Here is a 21,958-nt window from a genome sequence, read left to right on the forward strand (position 1 = left end):
CTGATCTACCTTTTACTTCACTGAAAGACACAGTAACTTCTCAGCTATCAGTTGTTCTTTGCTTCCTGAGGTGGGAAAAGAGACAACTCCCCAGTCTTATCGCTGAAGCTTTGTCAGTATGTTGAAACATAATCAAGCCCCACAAGGGGGCAAAAAGAAAACGCCTGACTTCCTGGGCTACTGGTCACAACAGTTGCCTATAAGGGAAGAAACTTTCACTTTGATTTTTTTTTTTTAATTAAGTATATTACTCATAAAAACGTTTAGTGAATTGCACCCAATACAGATAGGTATTTTTCTTAAATACAATTTACAGTATCACTTCCTTGGAATGACTGTGAGTATGAAGTGCTTATGAAGAAAACAAATGAACTGAAATTACTGCAGGAAAATTATCATGACTATCATGACTGGAGGTGAAGTATTAGAGACGTGATAAAAAGAAAAAAAATAGAAATAGCAATGTTTGATAAATATTTTTTGAGAACGTAGGTAATTAATTTAGGAATCCTTTGATTCAGCATCAGCAAATCAAGATTATCAAACCTCCTCTCATTTCTATGAGACTTTGAAAACTTTGAGAAATTCAGAATTGCTGAACACTGTAAAAATTGCCCTGCAAACAGAGAAGCAGTACTGGACATCATACTCAAAACACTTCTACTACAAATGAGGCAAAAATGTTTAAGCACTTCTCACTGGGGAGGTGCTCTGTGTTATAAAGGCAAGGTGGCCTCACTTAGGATAAGGTAGAGAAGGAATCAATCATGACTTTGTAGTGAAAATAACTTACTTCTTTTTCCAGAGTCTTATTATAGAAAAGAAGTGATATTCTTTGAATGTCTTCAGATTTAAGCCACTGCCTAGAAAAGAAAAAGAAAACATAAATGACAGAAGAATAAAGTAGTCCCATCTTTTTGTACTACTGAAATGCAGCAAATTAAGAAAATAACTTAGAAGAAAGTTATTGGGCTTTGGAACATATATGATGAATCACACTAAAATTAGAAGAGAATACTACAAATCCTGTCTGCATTTTGATTTCCACTGTAAATGTACTCATGAAACAAAAGTTCAGATGAGCTGTTTTTCTGAGAATCACTGCTAAAGACAACCAAGGGAGAGATTTCCATGATATAATTCTCACAATGACATACCACTCGTGTCCAAAATACTGTAATAATGCAGGGCACAGAAAAAAATGGTGCACAGAGATAAAATTAAACCTTTCACAGATCACTGATATATATGACTTTTACAGAACAGTTTTAGGTTGGAAGGGACCTCTGGAGGCCATCTGGTCCCATCTTCACAAGTTATCTTTTAAAAACATACTTTTACAACAGGTAAGAATGGCAGATAAATTACACTCATTCTAAAAGCAAATGTAAAAAACATTATTAAAGAAAAGTGAACTGTTTTTGTCTTTAACCAGTGTCAGTCTTTGGACCATGACCTGCATGAGCTGCTCTCTAAGGCCTAATCTGGTCTGTACACGTTTGATCACACTAATAGCACTTAGAGCAAATGCTGCCTTGTACTCCCTACAACTAGCTCACATGTTCAAGAGCTCAGTAAAATCATAGTGATCATATATCTTTTAAAGTAGTTGTAGGAATTTCTAGAAAGCTTTAGTAACTCTGCATTTCTGCCCTGCAACTTCAGTTTTTCTTCTGGTAGGAGGAGGCCTTGAGGTCATAGCTCTCTTGTTTTTGTGAAAGAAGGTCAATAATTGACTATGCCTGCCTTTTGAAAAATCTGTTTCACAAACACTCAACAGTGATTTCTCACTTCAGTAAAAAAAAAAAAAAAAGGTTTCAGAATCTTTCACTTTCAGCAAACATGTTCTACCCTTTCACATCCATCTTCCAGACAGACTTCAAATACACCATTTTTTAAGGGACTGAGGGACTGCATGTCCAATTTCCATATCACTAGTGCTATCAGCTATCTTCATAGCAGGCACCAGAAATCAAAGCAAGAGACCTATCCATCCATACTGACAAAACGTTTTATTCTATAGCAAAATCTGTAGGAACAGAAGAAAAATGACATCAACGAAAAGAAGGCGAGCAAGATTTAGAGAAAAGGTTTTGTGGGATTAAAAGCAAGTAAGCAGGCAAGGCATCATCCATAAGATGTGGAAAATAGGATAGCCAACAGAAAGATTCACCAGGTACAGAGGGCAGCACAGACAAGTATAAATGAAGAATAAGCTTAGGAGATGGTGCACAAAGGTAAGGATTTTTTTAGCAGAGTAATAACGGCTGCAAAATCCTGCCTGCTGTCTGACTCCCTGATGAGCATAGAAGTCCCAGATATCTACAGCTACGTGGAGATATGCCATCCAGGAAGTAACACATTTATGTTTGGATTCCCTTGCAGTTCAAGGAACAACAAAGACAGACTCATTAGACAAGGGTGCATGGTTTTAAAGGCCTAGTCTGGTAGACAACATGTTTAAACCATAGCAGCCAGAAAAAGGAAAGAGAATCTTTTTAACATAGTCACCTACTTATCAAATAGCAAAATAATTTTAGTTTAGCTCTCTCTGTAGATATTTATTTAGATTCTGATCCATCTACCACATGTCCAATAAAAGTCCCCTGATCACCAAGGTGGTACAGCCAGAGCTAACCAACTTGTCCTATGCAGGATGCACATCTAATAGCTATGGTACATGGCTGAAAGAGAAAAACTTGGTGTTTCTTATTCCTTCTTCTAAATCTGTACCTTTCTTTACCTAGAATAGTATTGAATAAGAAGGTCCTAACCCTTCTCACATGGCCTTTCAAGGAGCAATGCCAACTAGATCTACTGCTCTCAATCATCCCAAAAGCCCATGACCCTGCTTCTTAGAGATCATGGCTTCATCTGCATTCCAGAAGATGAAATTGAATGCAGAAGTCCTGAGTCACTCTTGATGTGTACATGCAGCACTTGGCAGAGCTGTGCAAAGACATCTGTGTTGCATGAAGCAGCAGGAGAGCAGGCAGTGGTTGAGTCCTCCAAAAACATTACACAGGCACAAATGAAGTGAAATAATTAAAAAAAAAAAAAAAAAAAGTGATTAGTTTCATGTCCAAAATATATATTATGTTTTAATCTACTTTTTTTTTTTTTTCTGATTAAGATTCATGTAGTTAAAATATTATCAAATTAACTTCCTGTTTGGGTAATTAACACTTCCCTATAGTTTATAGTTGTTCTGGAATAACCAATTGAATAACCTGTCTTGAGTGATATATTCCTCCAAGATCAAGGTAAAGAATCTAGTTTTGGAAGGCATCTATGCTGTCTGTGTAATTTGTAAAATCATTCCTTACCCATCCGTAGTTCCCTGCTTAATTCACAAAATGAATTGAAGCTTTTGCAGCAACTTTTGTTTTATCTCTCTTGTTCCTAAGTTTCTCTGAATGTATTCACTAATTAAGTAAGCCACAGATTTTCTGAGAATTCAGTAAGATACATATTCTCTAAGGTAAAAGACCTCTGCAGGTCATCCTGTACAACCCCCCTTCTCAAACAAGGCCACTTAGTGTGGTTTCCCAGGGAGTAATGATAATTTCTCCTAATGTATATGTACAATTGTTGTGGATTAACTCGGCAGGCAGCTAAACATCATGCAGTCATTCACTCATTCCTCCTTCCCAGTGGGATGGGAGGAATAATAACAACAATAATAATAATAATAATAATAATAGTAATAATAACAATAAAATTAGAAATAGTGGGTTGAGACAAAAACTATTTACAGACAGAAAAGGAAAAGAAGATAACAGTAATGACAATAACATAATACACATTTACAAAATAAGTGATACACAACACAATTGTTCACCACCTGCCAAGTGATGCCCAGCCACTCTGGACAGAAGCAGCTGTCCTCCTGGCCAACTCCACTCTGTTTTCTGTTTGTTTTTTTTTCATGTGATGTCATATGGAATATCCTTTTGGACATTTTAGGTCACCTGTCCTGGTTCTGTCCCCTTCCTGCTCCTTGTGCCCCTCAGCTCCCCTCACCAGCAGGACAGTACAAGAAGTTGAAATGTTGACTCCATATAGCACTGCTCAGCAATGACTAAACCATCAGTGTGTTATCAGCACTGTTTTTCTCCCAGTGCCAGAACATAGCATCATACCAGACATTATGAAGAAAAAAAAAAAAAACACACCTCTGTCTCAGCTGAAACCAAGACAACAATATGTTTCTGCCTTTGATATCAAACCATCGTTTTTAGAGCTCACTTAGCTGAGGAAACGTGAAAGCTGTCAAAATTTGCACAGCTGTTTTAAGCAAGTCTGGTATAATCAGAAGTCTTTGTCTATCTGATGACTCCTCTTTCTCTGTATATTTGTATGACCTATAGATAATGACTAAAAAAATATTTTCCTAAAAGTATCTTATAACAGAACTAACAGATGTAAAAAAAAAAAAAAAAAAAAAAAGCAACAAACCAAACACGATATATGAACATTTAATAATTAGGAGTAATACCTAGCTAATTAAGATTCTGAGTAACAGAAATACAGTGATGAATTGCATGTTTTTCTCTATCATTATCCACACTGTTCTAGAGTAATTATCTCATTTCATCAGAGACATAAAAGAAACCTGCACATTTCTTTTGGATTGGTATTGATTTTTCTCTCAGTCTTATCCATTCACCAGCACAGAACATCAATACCACCTCCAGTACTTCCCAGAACACAAAAGCAACACATGCATGTTGCCCCTCCCAGTCATTTCAATGGACCATCAAGCATAGCCTAGTCTAAGAATTCAACCAAGCAACCGAGAGAGGGAGATATTAAACTACGAGTTTAGGGAAAGTTCATAATTCTGAGGAGATGTTTCTGTAACAATTGTGAAGCATTAATTTTCACATCATTCTGATTCTTGAGTCGGTTATTTTTATGTCATATTTCTCTGCTCACAGATGACATAATTCAGTAGAGTAACAGCTATGATTGTGAAGTTAAAGAGACAGAAATACCTTTGTTATGAAAATCAAGGTAAGCCAAAACCTCTGTCATACCACGGTTCACAGGCAATGTCTCATCCCATGTAGTATTAAATGGTACTGTACATCCTTCTTTACAACATGCAGAGCTTTGTGGCCTAGCAGCAGTGCTACATTTACTCATTCAAGAATGCTCTGTGAACATGGGAGGGAGAAATAGTACATGCTACCTGCTATTACAGATTTATGTCAAAGCTGAATCAAGTAGACAACAGAGGATAGAAACATACTTTTGAGCGTTAATTCCATCGATGGCCTGAATCATCCTCTCATTCAGTTCCTCTTCAAATCTTCTTTTCTGAGATTTTGTTCTGGAACGAAAAATGTGAGAAATTAAAATCACTACATTTTGTTAATAAACCTTAAAAATAAACATTTATGTAATATGTGGTCAACATTTATGTTGCAGAAGCTTCTACAGGCTTCACACACTGAGCCTCCTAAGCTCTTGACAAAAAAAGTCTGCTCCACTTCTCCCTCTATCAATCAATCAACCAACATTTGGGAGCACTTAAAAAGAACACCAAACTTCTTTAAGAAACGATAGGAGATAAAATTTGAGAGAAAGCCCTCCTCAGTGGCATGAATTTAATAAAAAACAACAGAAACATGCTCCAATTCAGAAAACATTTATTGCAACCATTTTTAAATATCCTTGTCAGAACTGTATGATGACTAATAGTGTGTTAGTGTATAATAAACATTTCCTACAGAAAGCCTGCTTACTCTTCTTGTCTTGGAAATACTTCATTTTTAGTAAGTATGAACATCAAGACTGAAATGTTTTAAGCATGTGCCTTGTTCCTCTTTTTATAACATAGAACATAACTGCAATGAAAAAATAGTCTTATTTTCACTGCACTCATCATAAACCCAGCAGAGGGTTTGCCTTTGATAAGTACAAACATCACCAGTTCTTTCAGCAACAGCACTCTCCTTACAGCCATTATATTTCAAGTATTGCTAGATTATATCTCTGTGCCTTGAAAACTTAAAATTTTATGTTAACTTAATAACACACTTTAACCATTCAGATCTGAAATTTGACTTCTAGCTTATCAGAATTTCCCTAACCTACAAATCCGAAACTTTCAAAGGTACAACGGAACAACTTCTACATCAAGCTTTTGGGTTATTTTCCAATAAACAGTAACTTGTTGCAGGATTCACACGCATCGAGAAACTAACATTCATATATTTTCAGTAGCTTTGAACAACTCAACTGTTTTCATGCCTACTCAATGCTGCAGAGATATGGTCAAAGCTCGTTCAACTTCTGAAATTTAGGAATACTTCATGTATTTGCACTGTTCCTCAGTAACCTCTATTTTGATTAATGAGATATTTACCATGTAGGGAGATCACAGAATCATAGAATGGCCTGGGTTGAAAAAGACCACAAAAATCATCTAGTTTCAACCCCCCTGCTATGTGCAGGGTCACCAACCACCAAACCAGGCTGCCCAGAGCCGCATCCAGCCTGGCCTTGAATGCACGCAGGGATGGGGCATCCACAACCTCCCTGGGCAACCCTGCTCACGATGGGGAAGGAGTAGATAGAATGACTTGTCTGCATAACCAAAGATAATAACAATAGAAATTTTTCAATGGCTCTTTCAAACTTTCCTATGTATTTGCAATGCTTCTTATAATTTTGAAATGAAGACATTATCTAAAGTCTTATCAGGTCATTTAAATAAAAATGAAAGATTTCAGCATTCAGCATTTTTTTTGAGAAAGTGATCTTTGCTCAGTGTTGGCCTAGTCACTGAAACAACAAGCAGGGGAATAAAAAAATTGATGTGATTTTGCAAATATTTTGCATAGCAAAAGTACTACAGAAGGTCCACAGAATACTACTGCAAACACTATAAACACTATAAACTTTGAAATAATAAACAATGCAAATACAAAGCAATTCACAAAATATGCTTTTCAGTCCATATTATTAACTGTTATAACACAATTTACTAAAAACCCTTTGCAACTTCTGTTTTCTTCCCCACTCTATCTCCTCTCTCAATTTTCCTGTACACCACTTTCTGCACAAAGAACAAGCGAGATGAAGCAGAAGTAAACAGGAGCCACTAACATAATAATTCTGAATAATGCTTATTTGTTAGAAGGAAGTATATTCACAATTCTTAAATATCTGCAAAATCTGTTTTCATAGCTCTTTCTATCTGTGAGGCATCAGTTCAAAAAGTAATCTGAATAAGAAATTGCTCTCTCTTGAAAGTATGTTTTATACCTATAAAAATGCAAATATACATACATATATATATATACAGATATATATATACACATATATATACACATATATATACATATGTACATACATATATACATACATATATATACATATATATACATATATGTATATATGTATATGGAATTTATGTGAATAATTGATTTTTTTTAAAAAACCAATTTACCTCTCTCTGCAACGCTGAAAATGATACTGCCCCATGGGAACATCCTAATAAAAGACAAAAGAAAATACCTCTTAACTATAATACACTTTGACAACATAATTAATGTGAATTCACTTTAAAATCAGTGTTGAAAACAGGGTCAAGTAAGGAAAATTTTTTCCAATACAAATACTTTTAGCATTAGATTAAAACTCTCAAAAGAAAAATCCAGCCAATGGTGAAAATGGAATGATCCAGACACAAAATGATCCATCATAATAAGCAATAAATTAGCAATACAACCACCAGAATCCAAAAATGTTTTTCTTTACTAGAAAGTTACTGCTTCAAAGTAACCGTTATATATTACTGTTGTAATACAGCCCAAACTCCTGCCAGCTTTAGGAAAAAAATAATATTAAGTGTTCTTGAAAAAACAGACCTGAGTGGCCAAGTACGGGCTATGGACATTATTATTATTGATGAGGAATAGCAGCCATCAAAACTACCTTTATTTTGTGATTAATAGTGACAGTTGGGTACTTTCTATAATGAACATGTCACAGTTCACATTCTGATGCACTGTATTTATTGAACAAGATTGGTTAGGTGGCTCAGTCTTATGATCTCATATATAATGGAAACAGGAGTGAACGCTAATGTTCAAAACACTTAGAATTTATCTCTAACTGCGCTTTTTAGAAGTAGAATAATGTGACGTGCAAGATAGAAACTGTCTTACTGACAGCAATAAGATAGTGATGATAAAATTAAAAAGAAATATTTTCTGCTCAGTGTTGGAGATGTGACATACAGTAGCATTGTGATACTCAGGCTCTTAGCTTCAGTTTACAGTTTGGTTAGTGCACCTTCAACTGGTTGATGTTACAGCATGCATCGATTTGGTTCCCAGAGATTAGGTTCTTAAAAGGTCCAGTCCAGGTACACAGGAATATTCTAATTTCATAGCATTTGCTCTACATTTGGCCACATCCCAAATGCAATATGTTGCTAAATAATCATTAAATTTCAGGAATTGTCTCTGCATGAAAAGTACTTCTTCCTAAAGGTATTGCAATCTGGCTTCACATTCAGAATCTGTTTCCACATTGTGAACAGCAGCCATTCGACATGCTGTGACTGTGGCACAAGCTCAGAGGGCAAAATCATGCATTTTGTTAAGTACACTTCAGTTCTTGCGATTCAGACATGCACTACAAGGAAAATACAGCTTCTCAAAATCTAATCCAAAACTCATAACCCAATGGAAAATCTCCTAGAAACTTCCTTGTGCTTTTGCCCAGTACAAATGCATGTACTTTTCCATCAGAAATAACCAGGTATTTAGCAGTGAGCACCTTTTTTTCTTTCAAATACTGCTAAATTGTACAAAATGACATAAGTAGGCCCCTACTGTTGTGCTAATCTTGCCGTTTTCAGTGGTCATGCTGTCCCTGTGGTGCAAGTGTGCAAATGGCTTGGCTGCTCCCCAAGATTCCAGGTACCGGGTCATGCGGACAGAAGCTCTCATTTTGGCTCCATCAAGAGTATGTCGAGGTCTAATGTGGTGCTGAGGACTTCGCTTCTCTCCCTGGTTGACAGAAAATAAAAAATGATATCACACTCAGCGTTCATTACCTTCAGAAGCATGAATGCATCATCTGCTACCACTTATCTGCATGCTTAGGAACTTGAAAATGGAGAGAAGCTAAGAATCCACAATTCATAATGATATTGCTGGGAAATATCAGAGACTTATTTCTGAAGAGCGGGAAAGATTGGCAATGCAAACATGCATTTGAAGAAATCAGTAATAGCTCTGACCAATATATTATGGCAGTAAATTATTCAATAAACAGATTAGTGGTCCTGCTCAAAAATAACTAGGACTGCCCACAAAACAGAAGCACTACTAACCTTAGGATTGATTACAAAGTAAGTCTTAACATTATGCTCTTTCAGATATGGGTCCCTCACATCTCCATCCCCATCTTCCACTTTGTAAGCTCCATTCAAATGTGCCAAGGTGACTGAAGTGATGTGAACACGGCTGAAATTATATTTTAAAAGAATGACAGAATCACGAACACTGATCAAGAGTATAACTGGAAGCTGATCAACCTCTTTTTTACTAGCTTTCTGAAATACTTTCGATGCACTGCTCACTTCATTTGCAATCTCTGTAATCTCATTTTCAGAAGTTCTAATAGACATAAATCTAATGGTTTCCACTGACAAAAATACTCCTTAAATCACAGGAAATGCTACGTATCCATTTCTTTAAAGACAACACTAAGAATTATTCTAGGATTCTTCATGAGGCTTGATGACCAAAGACACGGTACCTGCATGTGTCCCCGCAGAACAAAGACTCGTGTGTACAAAGGCTAACAGAGAAGCCTCTTACCCTGGGACCCCTCCAGCTTCCATGTGATTTGCCAGAGTGACATCGTGAGACCACACATCGTACTGCCACTTCTGTAGCCCAATAACTCCACAGAGTACATTTCCAGAGTGCACTCCTACACGCATATTAATATCGACTCCAGTTGCATCTCTCACTTTCCTGTAGTTGAGAAGAAACCTGTGTTAATATACATAACAAAGCCTTTGCTTTCTTTTAATTTGACACACAAATTAACAGGAACAGTGGTGACACCATCTATTTCTTCTTAGCATTGGCTCCATCTTTCCTGTGATAGGATTTTTTTTAAATATATATTATCTGCATTTACAAATATTTGCACCAAACATTCATTACCAAATCTAAAGCTGTTTCTCCTATATCCATTTGAAATTATTTGGTAGAACTGAACTAGGTAGTGGACAAGTTCAGTCTTACAGTAGAACCTCAGAAATGTTCTCCTAAAGGCCTTTGATTTGGTTTTTAATGCAGCAACAATCTAATGAAGATTTTGGAGAGCTGGAATTACTGTTACATTAGCTTCCAGCTGAAGACCCTATTATCTAGGGTAGGGACAGCCTTTCTCACATCTGTCCTCTATCAGGTCCCAATATACTTGAGTGCCTTCTTGCAAATGGTTTTCCAGCAAGAAGGATGAAAAATGCAGTACCTCAGGTTTCTATACAAGCAGCAGCTCATAGAGTTTTTACAGATATGGGCTCAGTGTCATTCAGGCTATGAAGAATATAGGCTCAACAGTCTTTCACATGCTTGTTAGTGCCCTACCCAATAGCTTGTTATGCAGAAGGTGAGAGGCCACCCTCACTAAGGATACCAGATCTAAAGCTTCGAACTTTCCAGTGAGAGAGCTGAGGTATCTTCATCCAAAATCACGGAACAGCCCTACACATAAGATAGGTATTAATCTTTTCAGAAGAGGTGCACCTGACTCACAGGTGGGTGACTAAAGCCAAACAGCTAGAACATTTTCATTTGTCATATGGGTATCTAACTATATATTTAGTGAGCTATCTAACTAATTCATATGTCTGCAGATGCAGTTCTAAGAAACTGGAAGATCATGTTACTCTAAATTGGATTTATGAATTTAAACCCCAGCTCATGCTGACCAAATTGTAGCCAATAAAGAACATGTAGCATTCATCCTGGGAGAATTCTGTGTTGACGGAACCAACAGCAAATAATAAATCCAAATGGTTTCTTGCATATGGGTCAGATTCAAAGTTCTAGCAACATCCTTCAGTCTCAATGACGACACCCATTAGCTCTATGCCTCTGGAATTACAGAATTAAACTAGCCTCTTCTTCCTCTTTATTGAAAGGGGATGTAGAACTTAACAGTCTCATTTTGTCAAGGCAAATGACACTTCTAATCACTCAAAGTACTCTTCTGCTGGAAAATGAAAATAACAGAAATATTCATGTTGGACATTAGGAAAAAAAATTCTTCCCAGAAAGAGCAGTGAGGTATTAGCACAGGCTGCCCAGGGAGGTGGTGGAGTCACCATCCCTGAAGGCATTCAAGAAACAGAGACATGGCACTGAGGGATATGGTTTAGTGGACATGGAGGTTATGGGCTGATGGCTGTGCTGGATGATCTTAGCAGTCTTCCCAACATTAATGATTCTATGATTTTATGAAGTATGCTGTTAAGCTGGGTTTTGAAATTATTGAAAATGGAAAACTTTTTTTTAATCTCTTTAATCTCTAGCAAGTTTTATTAATGTCTCATTTCACTTTTCTATTTTACTCAGCTCTCCTGTAGCTGACACACTTGAAATTGGACTGCTTGTAAATAACCTTTTCAAGCAGTCCACAAATGACAAACACAGCATTGCTCTGCACAAGCAATATGATGAAATACAAGCTTAACACTCCAGATAAAATGTGTTTTACAAATCTGGTCTCTGCAGAGGAGGAACATTTATCCTTCAGGAGAGCTTTCCTAGAGGCTGCCCTGCCATATTCTGCAGAGGACATCACAAAGTCTGCAGTAAAATAAGCTCTCATGAATTAAGAAAGGGAACTTCCAAATTGGTACAACAGCCTCATCCAATACTTTCTTTCACTTTCAGCCCTCTAAAATGGAACTCATTTCACACTATCAAATCAAAGCCAGCCTTTGAGAATTTGCAACAGAGACTAATATAAATTACAGTCACCAGACAGACAAGAGGGTGGAGTACAGCAGAAGGAAGACAACACATACGTTCAACATATTTTGTCCAAAATATATCATATTACACACTTCCAAAAGCAAGAGTACTACTATCACTACAACTTCTTGTTCTAGAGGCCACTGTGCTGAAATGGCTGCCGTACTTGACATAATATTTTGAAAGCATCTTAAAACATAGGGTACTGACTCCGCATATCTTAAGACTGATGCAACTAGCCTGTGATAATCCAGGCACCAAGTCCACAACCACTGTCAATTAGGACTACAGCAATTAAGTTAGATCAGAATGTGCTACGTAACTGAAATATAATTTTTGAGACTATAAACCTGAACTTACAAAGACCCGATCAAGGAGCACTAGCAGTGTCCATGTCTGTGAGCAGCTTGAGAAGAACATCATTTTTAAAAGAAATTGGAATTATGAAATGTGATGAACTGAAAGACTGCTCTCTGAGTTCAAGTAGAGTATTGCTTTGTGACATGCAAAATTATACTGCTAGTTCTTTGGGAAGGACAGCCATGGCTTTGTATTGTTTTTCTATTTGCCTGTAACCTTCTGCATTTTTTTCTTCAAAAGTAGAAAAGGAACAGAAATTCCAAGTGAATGCTTTAACACACATCTATCACACAGCACCTGGATCTTTTTAGATTCAAACTAAAAAGCTCTCATTTTCAATGAAAGTTTTGGAAAAAGAGAAAAATAAGATATAGTAAAAATGCCAAAACAATGACTGCAGTGTCAGAATTTAGGGACAGACTCTTTTTTAACTCTAGTGAAGGGATGTCAGCTTTAATTCCTAATATGCTAGAGAAGGATTTAATTATAATAATGCTGCTCTTCGTATCTAAATAAAAAAGAGAGAACATCCAATGAAAGCAACAGAGGAAAAAATCCAATCTGCAGTTTTAATGCTAGCCAAGTGAAAGTACTGAAAGTGCCATAAAAATACATATCTTCGGACACAGTGTAAGGTACAACCATAACTGGATGAAGAAAAATAATTTTAGAAAATGCAGCAACCTAATTTCTTTCCTTTACTGAAGCTATTTTCGCAAAAGATCTCTAAAGCAAGGAGAGGTACATCCTTGTTTAAAGAGATACCACACCATTTCAGTGAAAAACTGAGAGAAAAAAAATCAATTTCAATTAACCAACAAATTCATACAGTAATTCTACTGCACTGAATCACAAGACTAGGTAACTGAAAAAAAAACAAAAACCACTATAAGCAGAAACACATGCAGTACATAAGCATCAGAGGAATCATTTTTGTAGGCCTGTTTAGTTAATCACTGAGGTAACAATCAATGTATCCACATGACATTTTTTCAAAATGAAGGTCACCAAGATATACTATAATTTTAATCAAAGGAAACCACTTTCCAGTTGAAAAATATTTTTGCCATTAATAAATTTGCTATAAGCAAGCACTTACAGTATTTTAACTCCTAACAGATAAAAACTTCAGGTATGAATTATACACAGTGAACTATCTCAATCTGGTTTTAAAATAAAAGTGGAAGTTTTTTTATTGTCTTTTTCTCTCAAAAGGTTTTCTAAATAAGACAGCAGAATCAGAACCTTGCTTAGCAAATAACCTGTAATACACAGATCTGAAGTTTTTGGATTGGCAGACGTAGGACCCTTCAGGATGATGTGCAGTCATCCAAAGTTTAAGTACCTTCATGCTGAAATGTGTCCTATTTCAGTGGCAGAATTCATCAAAGGCAGGTAGCTTACATGAGAATTATTTCTAGGCTGCACTGAGTTGAGGTACCAGCCAGGAGAGATACAGGGGAGTAAAGCTGTCCTCTTGCATGACATCTCTGGAGTCCCATTATCTTCAGAACTGCCTATACTCTGTTCTCAACCTATACCTCAGTAGTAAGCTAAAGTATTCCTCAAACATGTCTGAAGCAAATGATCTACAGTGGTGACCCAACAGCTATAAACATTTTTCCTATTTCACAATCAAGCCTCTTGTAGTTATTTGAGTTACTTGAAATAAGTTGCAACTGCTATTTCAAAAGAAATCACATTATGATTCTCACATACTTTGTTTCAAGACAGAACAAGTGCAACAATTATGGGAAAGAAGGGACAACGATAGCAGCCCACAAATCCAAAGTACTGTTGAAAAGGGCGGAATTCTAAACGGTGTCTCAATGCATTAACAGAAAAAATATATATATAGAAAGTCTTCTCCTAAAAAAATTAATTACAGAAAAGTTGAAGTCTACTAAGACATGCACATCTTATTGCTCATACAACAAAATGGAAGGTATACTTCCCAGCCGAAGGCCCACAAACTTGTTAAAGATGTTTTCAGTATACATGTTCAATATCACCGCAGGCTAAGTGCTCCAGGCATCTTAATAACACTTTCTTCTGTAGAGTGGCAACCACTCCTGATCAGCACAACTCCAAGCTTATAAATCAAGAGCTCAGGCCTTGAACAAAGCCATTTGACTAACAAGTGGGTGGCAGCATCACAACTGTGAAAAGCAGGTCTTCCCAAATAAGTGATATTTACCACCTTATCATGACAGAATCACAGACTAGTTGAGATCAGAAAGAACCTCTGGAGACTGTCTAGTCCAAACCCTGCTCAAAACAAGTCCAATTAGAGCAGGCTGCTCAGGGCTGTACCAGCTGGGTTTCAATTATTTTTCCCATAAAGGAATCTCCACAATCTCTCTGGGCAACCTGTGGTAGTGCACAGCCACCTGCAAATTAACTTAGTATTTCCAGAGGTTCAGAAGGAACCTCTTGTGTTACAGTTTGTGCCCACTGCCTCTTTTTTGGACATTGGGTGCCAATGAAAAAGCCTGATCTATTTCCTTTATATATCTTCCCTTCAAGCCCTTAAGTGTTTTGATAACTTCCCTCTGAGCCTTCACTTCTAAGAACGATCAGCCTCAGCTCTCTCAGTCTCTCCTCATGAGAGATGCTCCAATTTCTTAATCATCTTTGTAGAGTAGTGACAGAATAGACTGGCATAACCCAACATTTTTCTTTGCTGAGGCCAAGACCAACATTATCATGTTAGACCTTGTACTGAAACATGCCAACCACGACAGGTCTGAATGTTTCAACCAGCAGCTACAGGTAGAGGGAGACAGAATATTGTTCATCTAATAAAACCACAACGCTTACTTAATGGCTTCACACATGTCCAGTCCCATTTTCACACAATTCTTGGCATGATTTTGAAGAGAAATAGGTAGTCCAGAAACACAGTAATAGCAGTCACCTAGGATTTTAATTCTCATACATTCATTTTCCTGGAGGAAAAGAAAAATCGGATGATCACTTTCAACTTGATTTACACAAACTGAGTGTTACCGCTGAAAAGACTGACTTAAATGATATTATCAGAACTGCTTAAGCCCATTTTAATAGAAAAGGATTTGTCTTGCTAAAAAAAAAAAAAAAAAAAAAAAAAAAAAAAAAGCACTGTCAGAGTTCTGTAGCAGTGATTCCTCCATTTTTTATGGTCTTTAATGGATTAAACCAGAAAGAAAATCCACAGCAAAATACACATTACACATTAGATTGAGGAACTGAGGTGAAGCACCATATACTATCTATCTATATATATACGCTTTATATAAACTACTTTATTTGAAATAGAAAATCAAATCATGAAATACCTGCTGGAACCAGCCATCATAATCTTATTTTAATCTTTTATACTCTTTAAGGCTGTTTTTGTTTTTGTTTTCTTTTAATAATCAAAGTTGGACATTAGTTTTCAAATTCATTAAAAAATTTTGTCTGTTTTAGCACAACAGTCAAACACAGAATCAAGTTTGATGTAATGTTTATATTCAAATCTTTTCTTGAGTAATCAAGAGGCTACGGTCAGTAATTACAATTACTTTGATCAATATTGTCTCTCCTGTTGTCCAGTCTCTTAAAAGCTTTTCCATAGGAAACTGATGCAAACATTTTTCTATCTTGAGTTCTTTAATCTTCATAATGGTCAAAATGCTATTTAAAATGCTGTTCGTCATCCAATTAAGCTTTCTAGAGCTCCAGGATCTGTTTATATTGGCCCTATCAGAGCAAGCTTTCTTGGCTTTCACAGATTGTCTCAGAGGAAGAAACACACTGCTCTAAGGTCAGGGCCAGATTTTACTTCATGTAGTTCAAGACTAATCTTCCTGTAAAAGCCCAAAAAATGCTTTTTCTCAGAGAAAGAAGAGCACTCAAGATGAACAAATATTTAAAGATGACTTGGATTTAAATTAATAATTGAATTAAGAATTAAACTGAATATTTAAATTAACAGTAGCAGTCCAGTAGAAACTTACCTTTGCAATTTGATCGAACTTGCCAAACAGCTCATTCAGCATGTGCACCAGCTCCCCTGGTGAGCAGTCACTGGCCAGGCGAGTGAATCCCACAATATCAGCATATAAAATGCTACAGTGGAAACAAACAGAAGCTTCATCATAGTTTTGCAAAACGTGAACTTATCAATGAACAGCAAAAGCTGAAAGTAGGCATTCAGGACTTGGCACTGTCATGCCTGTAATCAAAATGGTCGCTGTTATAAGCAAAGCAAAAAATACGCCTGTATTTATGGCATATCTGCCTTTACTTTTATATACATTACATATGTAGGAGATACATACCTATATTTATTTTAATAGGTATTATCTTCTTACATATGTCTGTACTAATGGGCAATTATAGGCATTCTATATGTATATGTGCTATGCTGTATTCAAAAATAGAAATCTTTTTCTGACTCGCTAGCTCACAATGTAATAATAGAAATAATTTCAATAAACAGGTTTGTTATCAGAATTAATAACTTTTTATCATTTTGGACTTTTTTTTGTCAAGATTTACTATCAGTAATTTACATCATGGAAATCTTCGTTCAGTTAATACTCAGTCTATTAAATTAAAGGTCAACTGTTAAGGTATTCAGATCACACAATGTTTCTTCTCACCAAGAAAAACTGACCAATTCATAGAAATGAAACAATAGTTTTGCTTACAACTGAAAAGGAACCTCCAACATCCTGCAATATTTTCTTAAAAAATGTGGTTTCTGTGACTGTCATTCAATGACCTTCTCAGTCAAAAAAAAAACAAACAAAACACAAGTAAAATCATTTCTAAATACTAAGGAATACTTGAAATAATGGTTAACTTTTTCACTTATCTCAGTGTGTTGCTTTTTTGTGTCTTCAACAAAGAAGTCATATTTTCTTTTTTTTTTTTTTTTAACTTCTAGAAACTCATAATCAATAAGTAATTAGATTTGTCAGCAGAATATTTTATCTTTAGATATTGTGTGAAGTATGCATGTGATACAGCAGTTTCTATTTACATTATTTATAACCTGACAAATTGCTCTAGTTAGGAAAATTACTAATTTGGAGTAATATAAATTACAAACCACAATTTCAACTAGAATAAGCAGTGGTGGGATTTGGTACTTCAAACTGAATAATTAAGATGTTCTGAAGAAAGCCTGTTTATATTTTTACTAAACATCCATCTCCTAAATAAACCTTCTCTGCATTATCACTTTTGCTGTTCTGGAACACAGAGCTGTCAGCATTTAATAAATTAAAATACGCTAGATACTGAACATTAAGTTGTTGAAAAATACATTAAAACAATGATTTTCTTAGTTACTCAGTATTTTCTCTTCTTTTTAACATTGTAATAAATTTTATTCCAGTCCAATACCTTACATTGGTGTGTCGTTTGACATACAAGTTGTGGAAGTTGTTTGTATTTTCCAGCTGACCTGCCTTGGGACCTTGTAACCTCTGAATGATCTCTGCTTTCATTTCCATGGCAATGTGAGCAGGCAGTAAAGAAAGAAGAAGACGCTCCTAAAATTTAAAATGAAACATCCACAATTTCTTCAAGGAGAACAAAATCAGCATGGAAGCAATACTGTGCAAGGCATTGTTTATTATGATGATGCTATAACAGTTCCACGAAGCTTACATTTGCCTGATACAGCCTCCAAAATCAGTCTGTTGAAGAATTTGACAGAATATACACATATTTATAAGTACTATCGATTTTTCTTAGGTGCACTTTTTACGTCTATTCATACTTTCAGCAAGTTTTAGACTAAAAAGATAAACTCAGATGCAGAACACAGAAAATGTTTGACTTTTCCATATAAATACAGAATTATCTACTTTGATACATATTCTCCCCTTATTTAGGCATTTTCCAAACTGAAATTTTGAGAAAATATTCTAAAGAATTTGAAAATATTCTAAAGCAAAAAAGAAATAAGCTATTAAAAAAAAAAAAAAAAAACACATTTTTTCCCAATCTTTTCTTGGTATTACACTTAACAATCTTCTCCTTTGGAAGCTCTGTTACCTAAGTACATTTTAATTTTGCCTGCTTTACCCATGACAGCTTTTCATTGATTTTCTATTTCAACTGCAAACTGAACTAAACCAGAGAATGGCTAGAACTCTGCAAAAAACAAACAAACAAACAAACAATTTCAGCTTTGATCATACTCCACCTCCAAACTGTACTTCCCATGGGAATTCTCTATTTTCTGATAGGGCATTGGGAGAGGCTTAAACTCATTAAGTACAAAAAACAGAAAACTGAACAAATGTTGAGTGAGATGGCCCCTGTAAAAGCCCATGATGGAATTAGAGAGAAAAAGAGCTGTGCTAGAAAAGAGGACAACCTCAAAATGTGCAAGTTCTGCAAGTATTATTCATAGTGATGATTCTGTGGTTCACAACATACAATTTTGTGGTGTTTGCAGTCCTACCCAAGGGAACCAGGAGCAGTGTAACTACAATGTAACTGCATGATTGCTTCAACTCAGGCCATTCCATGATTCCATGAAATAGTAAGACAAGTCACGAGGTAAATCATCAAAGCAAACATACATCTCTAGTCTGACTAGAGGAAGCAAGAAGTAAGTAAAAGACATACTATACATACTATGTACTGTTTCCTATTGGCATGCCAGAAACAGAAGTTTTTAAGAAAGCAACAGAAAAAGGCTTCGCAGGAAGTAGAATAAAGCCAACTACAAGCCAGCAAGTCTTAAGAGGAAAAGGAAAACAACGTTGTCACTTTGTAGGAGACAGGAGGAAAGTTGGGACATTTCCCATCTTCTTCTTTCTATTCCAGACCACTATCTCATTCTGCACCATTATCCTGATGAAACTGTTCATCACATCAGAGCTCTCCTCCAAAAGAAAATTTTCCTTCCACTTTTTCAATGGTACAAAATAAATGTTATTGCCAATCACACACAGTGAGTGCAGTCCAACTAACCTCTTGTCTGACAATGCATTATCAAGTGACAAATTATGTTGCATGTAGATTATTAGTTTTGGTTTCTTTCAACTGAAAGACAACTACTAAAGAAGCTGAATCTTAACTACTTCAGAAGACAGTAGCTGGGCTAGTGAGCTAGCCAAATACAAAATGGTTCAAAATGCACGGTCATCTCTTATTTCTGCTAAACGATCATTAGGAAACCTCTTCTAATCTTGTAATCTCTGATGGCTATAAAGAGTACAGGAGAAGGATCAAAAACAATTACTATTCAAATTGTATCACTGGATGTTGCACACTGAAACTTCTGCAGAGTGGAACCGTGTAAAGAACATGGTCAACCAAGAATGCTGTTTATGATAGCTTTTTATTTGATAATACATTGTGCTATTCTCTCAAAAATAAAATCAACGCTAACTGACAAACTACACAACGACTTTGAGAAAAAAAAAAGTAATTTTTAATGCAGGGCCAGATGAAGCACTTAAAAGCCTTCAGACTAAAAATAACAGCAGTGTACACTTGTGCTGAGAGAGAAACTTCTGTTCTATCACAGTAGTGAAAATCTTCTCAAGAATGTCTTTCACTGAATTGTTACCAACGTAACTTTAGAGCGTGTTTCACGTATACAAGGCTCTTTGAATACCAGTGTTCTCCATGGCTCACCACTCAAATCTCTTCTGAGAGCTTTGAGTTCTAGGACCATAAAACCAAGAACACAATCCATACTGAATTCAACATTTTAATACCTATAAGTACTGAAGGTGTTAAATGCTACGTCCTTTTCTGAACACGTTCATCTGGATCCCTCTACACGGCAAGCAACTAGCCATCACCCCTAGATTGTTTAACTGTGAATTTTCAGTGATATCTAACAAGCTGTTACTCCCAAATTCACATATGCAAGTAGACTTCCTTTTTAGAACTGTCCTTGACTTACACAGATGATTTTGCCCATAATTCCCACCTACACATCACTTACCTAAAGCTTGATAAACCCTTCCTTGAATAAATTAGTGCATCTGCTAAATATCACAGCTCTACATCAGTTTTTGCAAGGTAGCAATTAAATTTGCAATACTTTGCACAATGGAGGTCATGCTGGTCCTAAGCCATCAGCAAGAAAAAATACCCTCAAATACTTGGAACAGTACGTTTTCTTAAGTGCTTATTTCACAAATCAAACTCTTTTTGGCTCAAGGCAATAGGACTTTACCTACTCACTACTATATCATTATGTAAACCACTACTTTTGATTCACTCATTTGTATAAGACTTCATGGCTTTCGACTCTTCACTTAAGTGAAAGTAACTTAAAGAACTTACAGATTTAAAGGCCAAAAAGTAAACAGTTCTCCATCTACTCCAATATCCAGAATAATATAGACAACAGAGCATAACCATGGAGAAACTGAAGTATTCTGATAGGGCTCTCTTTCTCCCTCTCACTCTCTCTGAATATATAAACTACATACATAATATATGTGTGCTTACACTGTATACAGACGATATACGTGTAGATCAATTAAACAGTATAGGGACATTTTTTGTCCTATATATTCCAACATAGATTTTTATCTCTTACAGTGTCATCTGGGGGCACTGAATACTGCTTTATTTTCTGTAGCCTAGATCACGGTATCAAAATGATGTGGCATATGTGACAAGCTAAGTCAGTAAGTCAGCAGTGAGAGCTCTAGAAGAAATAGCCATCCAGCATCACAACGAAGTTTACAAGTAAACAAGGATAAATGCAAAATTTTGGTTGCCCTTGAAATGTATCAAGAAATAAACTACAATAAAGGGAGTCACTGATTTTTTATCACACAATGATGAACCTACCATTTGTCTGATGAAGCCAGGGATCAACAGGATGCTTACTTGGCAAGTTACAGTTTTGTCTTCCTAGCTCCCATGAAGTCTTTCAAGCATACATACTAGGATAAACACCTACAACACATTTCTTTATTAAAGCTGACTCAGACTCCTAACTGGAAAGGGAGATGAAGTTTCACCATGTAGGAGATTGTTCCCTTAAATTCAGTCTGTTAGTAACTTCCACCAGCCTTCCAACCTTTGCACTGAGACCAATACATTGTGTTTTACTCATATGCACTAAAGGACGGTACTTAATCTCAATTATAGAGATATCAAGAGACATGGAATCCATCAATTCCTTAGCCATCTGTTCTACTGCTTGATTAGTTGAACTGGTAAAAATTGTTTAAAATGTGTTCTGTATTTATTTCTTAATCTTGTTCCCATTGCAGCTTTCTCAGATGAACATTACATTTTTTTTCCCCATAAAGAAGCTAAATAATCAGATAACTTCATTTTCTTTTTAACAAGTAAACAGACTTAGGCTCTTAAATCTCTTGCCACTATTTTCTACGGTTTCTTCTCTAAGTCCTCTACAACCTTCAGATGTTTTTTGAAAGTTCCTTCAACACAACTTCTTATGCAGTGTTCCAGTACATCAGTGCATACACCCTGCTATCGCCCTATTCTGCTCAAGACATCCATGACTTACACTACACAACTCTGCTGTAACACTGCTGGAGCTTCCTGTCTGCTGAGGCTACAAAATATTTTTCAAAGTTGCAAACTCCCTGTTT

At 36.0% G+C, this 21,958-nt stretch overlaps 1 protein-coding gene across 2 annotated transcripts in view; it reads right to left on the reverse strand.

Moving 5' to 3' along the window:
* ADCY2 (adenylate cyclase 2) overlaps nucleotides 1-21,958 on the reverse strand; it is a 204,887-nt gene that overhangs the window by 59,289 nt on the left and 123,640 nt on the right. For both annotated transcript variants that reach the window (XM_042869933.1, XM_042869932.1), the window contains exons 5-13: nucleotides 17,757-17,905; nucleotides 16,361-16,472; nucleotides 15,201-15,328; nucleotides 9,846-10,004; nucleotides 9,356-9,488; nucleotides 8,853-9,029; nucleotides 7,460-7,503; nucleotides 5,255-5,335; nucleotides 794-863 (exon numbers count right to left, since the gene is read on the reverse strand). In XM_042869933.1, the coding sequence (XP_042725867.1) occupies nucleotides 794-863; nucleotides 5,255-5,335; nucleotides 7,460-7,503; nucleotides 8,853-9,029; nucleotides 9,356-9,488; nucleotides 9,846-10,004; nucleotides 15,201-15,328; nucleotides 16,361-16,472; nucleotides 17,757-17,905 (1,053 nt within the window). The remainder of the gene's footprint in view (nucleotides 1-793; nucleotides 864-5,254; nucleotides 5,336-7,459; nucleotides 7,504-8,852; nucleotides 9,030-9,355; nucleotides 9,489-9,845; nucleotides 10,005-15,200; nucleotides 15,329-16,360; nucleotides 16,473-17,756; nucleotides 17,906-21,958) is intronic.

This window comes from Lagopus leucura, unplaced genomic scaffold (genome assembly GCF_019238085.1).
Source record: "Lagopus leucura isolate 7727_CA_CO unplaced genomic scaffold, USGS_WTPT01 Super-Scaffold_100002, whole genome shotgun sequence".
Classification (NCBI taxonomy): domain Eukaryota; kingdom Metazoa; phylum Chordata; class Aves; order Galliformes; family Phasianidae; genus Lagopus; species Lagopus leucura.